The 6,844-nt window shown below is 41.2% G+C and overlaps 1 protein-coding gene and 1 pseudogene across 1 annotated transcript; one reads left to right on the forward strand and one right to left on the reverse strand.

Moving 5' to 3' along the window:
* Nucleotides 1-3,522: 3,522 nt before the first annotated feature.
* LOC124252620 (olfactory receptor 8B4) lies at nucleotides 3,523-4,470 on the reverse strand. Its single transcript, XM_046686308.1, has one exon. The coding sequence runs from the start codon at nucleotides 4,468-4,470 to the stop codon at nucleotides 3,523-3,525; it is 948 nt and encodes a 315-aa protein (XP_046542264.1).
* Nucleotides 4,471-5,870: 1,400 nt separating this feature from the next.
* Nucleotides 5,871-6,403, forward strand: LOC124251802 (60S ribosomal protein L11-like; annotated as a pseudogene).
* The last annotated feature ends 441 nt before the right edge of the window (nucleotides 6,404-6,844 follow it).

Consider the following 6,844-nt stretch of genomic DNA (forward strand, 5'->3'; position numbering starts at 1 on the left):
GAAGCAAAAGTAAGGATGAAAAGTGTTCACTTCTGAACTGCTCCCTTCCGGCAAGTGGAACCAATTCTATCCTTTGGCAGAGATTGCTAATTACCTACCAATAGCCATTTGCCCTTTCTTAATTAGTAAGAAAATCCTATTGTTTACCAGGATGGCAATGTTCTGAAGTTAAATGTTAAGTTTCCCAGTCTCCTTGCAGGTAGGAGTGGCAGGTAGGAGTGGCTCATGAAATGTCAGTGGAAGTCACTCGTTGAATAAGTAAAGCACCATTTGCCTTCCTTCACTCTTTTGTCTTTCTGCTGCTTGGAATGTGGACAAAACCATAGGAGTTCTAGCAGCCATGTAGAAGCCATGATACATCCATGAGAATGAAGTCACTACTAAGAAGACAAGAAAGAGAAAGAGACTGAGTCCTCCATGAGTCGCATGGTCATATCAGCCCTGGACTGCCTACCTCTAAATGCTTTGTATATTAGAGAAAAACAAACCCTCATATGTTTAAACCACTGCAATGAGACTTATGCTACTAGCACCTGAAACAATTATTAAATGATGGATTGCGTTTTTGGAAGTGTGAGGGAAGAATGGGTGATATGTTTCTCTATCCAACACATGGGCTGAGGATCACAGTGAGCCATAGTCACAGACATCCTCTCATCTGCTCCATGAAATATAAGAAAGTACCTGGCCTGTCCCTCCCAAGCTCCACGAAAAGTTCTCTGTGGACTCACTCCTACTACTCGGTGTCTATCACTTATCTCTGTGTTGTCTTATATGTTTAGTATGTAGGAGAAGACATAGATTTCAAGAACATTTTATTCTTCCTTATACTCCAAAGCTATGTCACCAGTTAATCATTACATAATTCAATATGGACATCAATGTTGATAATGCTTTTATATTTCTAATTTATAACGAATTACAGATTGTAATCAGAGAGCAAGACCAGAGTTACGGATTTAGGGATCACCATCAGATATGTGGTTGTTGAAGCCATGGGAACTGGAGAGATGCCTCAGGAAGAGCCAAGAAGAGAAATAGACCAACGACTGTGCCCAAAGGAAACTAACTTTACCATTGCTTTTTAAAGAAAAGAAAATTCTTTCCTGAAAATCAAAATGTCATGATGTGATGAGGTGACAGAATTTTGATATCGCAGCAGAGGCATTTAGTTTAGGATCTCTGACTCAGAGTATCAAATCACGTTTCTCAGTTGCTGTAAATCAGAAGCCCCCAAACCTGTTCCCATTTGTTGACTACTGAAAACCAACAATTCCTCAACATCAACATCAACCTAAAAGCATATGCAAGATGAGCTAAACTTGGTTTGTGAGAGAGGTGAAGTTCCTCAGAATTTATCAAATTCTGTCTTTTCTGTGGAAGAAATAAAAAACTCTTATATGATTGTTGTAAGAACCAGGAAAAGTACCTCTGTTTTTATCCTTTTATATCTTCAATGATAACAGGACTGTTTCCCAAAAGATCCAAGTCAGTGTCTCATGAAGCCAAACTTATGCTTCCACATCTACTCACCCAATGGCAGTACAGAATGAATGTAAGGAAAGTTATACTTGGGCTTCAATGCATTTATTTCATAATTCTCCTTTACATTCTTATCCTTGTGGTTCTTATTTATTCCTTGTTTCTACTCATTTATACCAATGGTAATTTTTTTTTCTTTATCCATGTTAAAGTATATTTGCTCTTATTCTTCCTCATTCTTGACTCTTTCCTAATATCCCAAGATCCCCTCATGCAGACACCCTCTGGAGGGTAGAGTCCAGTTAGGCCCAGAGGACTGACTAGCAGTAGTTCACTATAGCATTAACACAATTCCAATAAGTGAGTTAACGTATGTGAGGCACCTCAAACAGTGCCTAAAATATGGTATATGCTCAGTAAATGATAAATATCATTATTATCATAATCTAGGCATAATCCAAGTATCAGATTTTTCCACCTTCTTCAAAGATCTCCTCCCTTGAGCATATTTGGAGAAAATAAGCTTTATCTCGCATCTCCTACTTAGTCAGTTTCATGCTACAGGTGCTTCTTTGTGCTGCTTTCATCTCCGTCTCTTGCTTCTGGTCATGACCTGGAACACGTGACCTGCCTTCTTCTCTGTGTTATGCTGCTACTTCCACATAGCGTTAACAGGTAAATGTGAGGAAGACCTAAGTTCCCTTTGCTGCCTTGTTTCTTGTACCAACACACACTGTGCAACTATCCAATCTAATGGAAGAGTCGGAGAAATATAAGCATAGCAAAATATATGGACTCAGTACTTTATATGACTCTCCCCATATCCAGAAGAAAAGTATTAAACGCTGTTCACGGAAGGTCTACTCAAGTATCCACCAAATTCTAGACTCTACTTAGAGTGTCCCCATTCTTCTGACCACACTGTGAGTCTCTATCCTCCTATTTCTCCACATGGGTTAGTTTAGCTCTAAGTTTACCTTCCTGCCTACACTCTGGGAAGTTTATAGGGTTTATTTCTCAAAATCTGAGCTTTGCAATATAGAATAGCAGAATCCTCAGCAGAGTAGTACACGATGGTCTTTGGCACTCAAAATATGCATCTCTTCAAAGTCTCCCTGAAAGTGGAAAATGGAATATGACTCATCTTTCTTCCTAATTCTCCAATAGTTAACTGTAATACACACACACACACACACATATTCTTAGAAACAGTAAAATCTAGATCATCTTTAAAAAATAAAGGAATTGTCCTAAATGCCCCCATAATGTGCGTACTATCTCCAGGGCAGGCTATAAGTTGTAGTTAACATAATCATGTGAATCCATAGAATTTCTCCTTTGTTCTTCTTTTACCTTCAGCCTTAGCACCAAGAGCCCAAGAAACTGGCCCAATTACAAGGCTGCCTACCCCACAGTTACTATTCTAAGGCCTAAGAGTTTTGAACTTTGAAATGAAAGAGTTTGGTTTTTATTTATCCTTACATTTCAGGCCATGTAAAGAACTCTTGGATGAGGCCTTCTCTTGTGTGTAGATGTATGTACATGAAAGAGACCATTTATGATTTCCTAGCCAGGAAACCTGCTTAGGAGCTGGGAGACTATCTTACCTACAGCACCAAGGTATCTACCTTTGGTCTTTGGTAAGCCTGCTCCCATAACTGAAGAAAAAATAAATTCACTGTCCAGGACCCTCAAACCACCACCTGCCCCATCTTCCAGCCAGAAATGTTGCTTGGACAAACCCATTTATCCTACCAAGAAAAAGATGGGAGTCATAGAGCCTCAACTTATTCATCTATTGGGCCAGTATATGGTCTAGTAAATAATAGGAAATTAATAGTTCTTAAATTGCATGCAAATAACCAATTTAAGTAGCACAAAATAGTATAATCCTAAACAAGAGTATAGGCAAGAGATTTCCATTTATTTTAAGTGAAAGAAGACCCTACTAAAGAAAAAAGATTGAAACTCCTCCACCTGTACATAAAAGTGTACTTGAGTATGATGCTTTCCAGGAACTAATTTATACAAACGGAACCATCAGAAGAGCACTCTCTTCAGAGTTTTACTCAGAGCAAATTTAACATCCTTATTCCTCAAACTGTAGATCAAAGGGTTGAGCATGGGAACCACGTTGGTGTAGAAGACTGAAGCAAATTTACGCTGGTCCCTAGATCCAGGAAAAGAGGTTGTTAAATAGGTAAATGCCCCGGACCCAAAAAACACAGCAACAGCAACTATGTGGGATCCACATGTGCTAAAGGCTTTGGACCTGCCCTCAGCAGAAGGAATACAGAGGATATTGGAGAGAATGAAAGCATAAGAGATGAAGATGCTGATACTGGATAGTGTGATGACCACTCCAACAACAATAAAAAAAACCAGCTTATTGACATGGGTGCTGGTACAGGAAAGCTGCAAGAGGGGCAGAACTTCACACAGATAATGGTCAATGATGTTGGAATCACAGAAGGTCAGTCTCAGCATGCTTCCAGTGTGAGCCATGGCCCCAGCAAACCCTATCACATACGAACCAAACACCAGCCCAGAACAGACTTGAGGGGACATGGTGACTGTGTACAGCAGAGGGTTGCAGATAGCCACATAGCGATCGTAGGCCATTGATACCAACACATAGCATTCAGAGTTGACAAAGAAACAGAAGAAAAATAGTTGAGCCATGCATCCCATATAAGAAATGATATTTTCTGACACAAAATCCTTCAGCATTTGGGGGGTAAACACGCAGGAATAACAGAGATCTATAAAAGACAAGTTAAAGAGGAAAAAGTACATTGGAGTGTGAAGGCTGGAACTCAGTGCAATTAAGGTGATCAAACCCAAGTTGCCCACCACAGTAAGCACATAGATCCCTAAGAACAAGAGGAAGAGGATAAGCTGGAATTCTGATTGTTCTGATAATCCCATGAGGATAAACTCAGTCACTGAGGAGTTGTTTCTCAGAGTCATTCTCTTCTGGAGAGACATCTGTGGAAACAAGGGACAAAATACATATATTTATGATAGGCACAAGCATGGCTGATGGAAGAAGGCTCTAGAAGATAATCCAGTGCTTAGATATCCTCCCTTTTGCCTTTCTTCTCTCATCTAAGTTCCCCTCCAAGCTATTGACAATGTGTCGGTGACTATATTTCAGCTCTCCTGGGCTTATCATGAATCCAAGATAGGGTCTATTAGCATAAGCAGCAAGAATTCTGCCTCCACTTGAGAGAAGAAGAGATAGAACACTTGAATTCCCTGCCCAAAGATTCTCACAAAGACACCCTATGAGCCAGGAGTACAACCTGAGCCCACTGCCTCAGACTTTGAGAGACAGGAGCTCTCATGTGCCCCCTTGTCTCCACCTCTTCTCTGCTTCCATCTCCCAACCAGATATAGGCGTGCCACACTGGAGAGAAAGCCAAGGGTGTCCCCTACTGTCTCTGCACATCCTACCTTCCTCCTATAAGCCCCTTCACAACATTTCATGTCAGAGTAAGAGCAGAGAAGGGATCAATACATCCCAGTTCCCCTGTTTATGAGTTCAAAAGAAAACCGCCATGAAAGATGGGATTCAGACATTTACCTTCCTGCTCGCTGGCCCCTCTCAGTTCTGGGCCTTACACAATCTCTTTTTCCATTGGCCCAAAGGAAAAAATGGTGTTAGTGCTTAAAGCAGACAGCCTTAAGTTTTAACTCTTCTGATTCCCTTGGTGTTGAGACTCAGAGCTTTTATAGACCCCAGTCTCAAAGGTGCTCTAGGAATAGACCAAGATTTCTGTTTGTGGATTTTCCCAGATGGTCTATATCAACGTCAGGAGAAAAAATAGCAACCCTCATTTTCGCCAGAACCCCAGCTGGCATATCATGGAGAACTTTATGCTACTTCATGATCTCAGAGACCTGATCAGGCACAATTTCCCCTGAGAATTTCTTAGAGATTTGTCCCTATGGGGAAGAAATTGCACTGTCTTTGTTTATGTCTTGGATTATGATTTTTACCTAGCATCTTAAGACTCAGGTGTTCTACTCAATCTTCTCCTTAACTTCAGGGATTTCAAGTCATTCAATGCTGAGTTTAGGGGCACGTTTTTCCTCTCCTTCATTAACTCTTGGTAGTTAAGCTTGCTTTTCAGGGAGAATGCTTCCCTTATTTTAGCCACCATTTACAAATTTTCAAAGAGAGTTTTGAGACTAGAACCTCCCCAAAGATAGATCAGACTTGTAAGTGCTATGGAGAGCACCACAGACTAAGTGTTTCTGGCACCATGAGCTACTCATAACAGTGGAGACACCACACGATCACCACCACAAACATCACCTACCCTAGGTCTACTAAGGACCACAGACAGGCCTTTAATATGAGGAGATTACTTCCTGTTCCTCCCATGGCACAGGATCGAGGTGAAAAGGAGAACCCCATGTGGGAACTATGCATCTGCAAGCTCTGCCTCAATATCTGTGTAGGGGAGAGCACGGACAGACTGACCCGGGCCACCGAGGTGCTGAAGCAGCTCACTAGCCAGACCCCGGTGTTCTCCAAAGCTAGATAAACCATCAGGTCCTTTGGCATCAGGAGAAATGAGAAGATTGCCGTGCACCAGTCTGTGAGGCCAAGGCAAAAGAAATCTTGGAGAAAGTTCTGAAGGTGCGAGAATGCAAGTTAAGAAAAAATAACTTCTCAAACATTGGAAACTTTGGTTTTGGGCTTCAGGAACACATTGATCTGGGCACCAAATATGACCCAAGCACTGGTATCTACAGCCTGGACTTCTTCGTGGAGCTGGGTAAGCCAGATTTCAGCATCGCGGACAAGCAGCGCAGGACAGGCTGCATTGGAGCCAAACACAGAATCAGCAAGGAGGCGGCCATGCTCTGGTTCCAGCAGAAGTATAATGGGATCATCCTTCCTGGCAAATAAATTTCCATTTCTCTCCAGAGGCCAATAAACAGTCTTCAGCAAAATGTAAAAAAAGAAAAATATATGAGGAGATTAAAACATCGCAAAACATATACAAGGAAGCACACACACACATGTATGAAGTTACTCTATAGATGTGTGCAGACTTAAGGTATAACAGGAGATGTACCTAAAAGTTTTAATCCTGTCATTCTCCACATGACAAAGCTGCTTTCCATATGATCTGCTACACGAGTATTCTAAGAAACACTCAAAGACATGCAAGCAAGTGCATTTGTAAGTTTCCACTGAGGCTGCCTAAAATAATCCCAGTTTTCCTGGAGCAGTCCTTATTTACATCCATTATCCCTGTATAATTATTAATAGCACATCCTCTCACTCTCCAAAGTGTCTGGATTTGGATAAGAAATTATGTGGTCACCCAACTAAAAAGAGCATAAA

This window comes from Equus quagga, chromosome 14, assembly GCF_021613505.1.
Source record: "Equus quagga isolate Etosha38 chromosome 14, UCLA_HA_Equagga_1.0, whole genome shotgun sequence".
Classification (NCBI taxonomy): Eukaryota; Metazoa; Chordata; class Mammalia; order Perissodactyla; family Equidae; genus Equus; species Equus quagga.

Coding starts and splice junctions, on each gene's coding strand:
- LOC124252620 (XM_046686308.1), bottom strand. CDS start 4,470: ATGTCTCTCCAGAAGAGAATGACTCTGAGAAACAACTCCTCAGTGACT.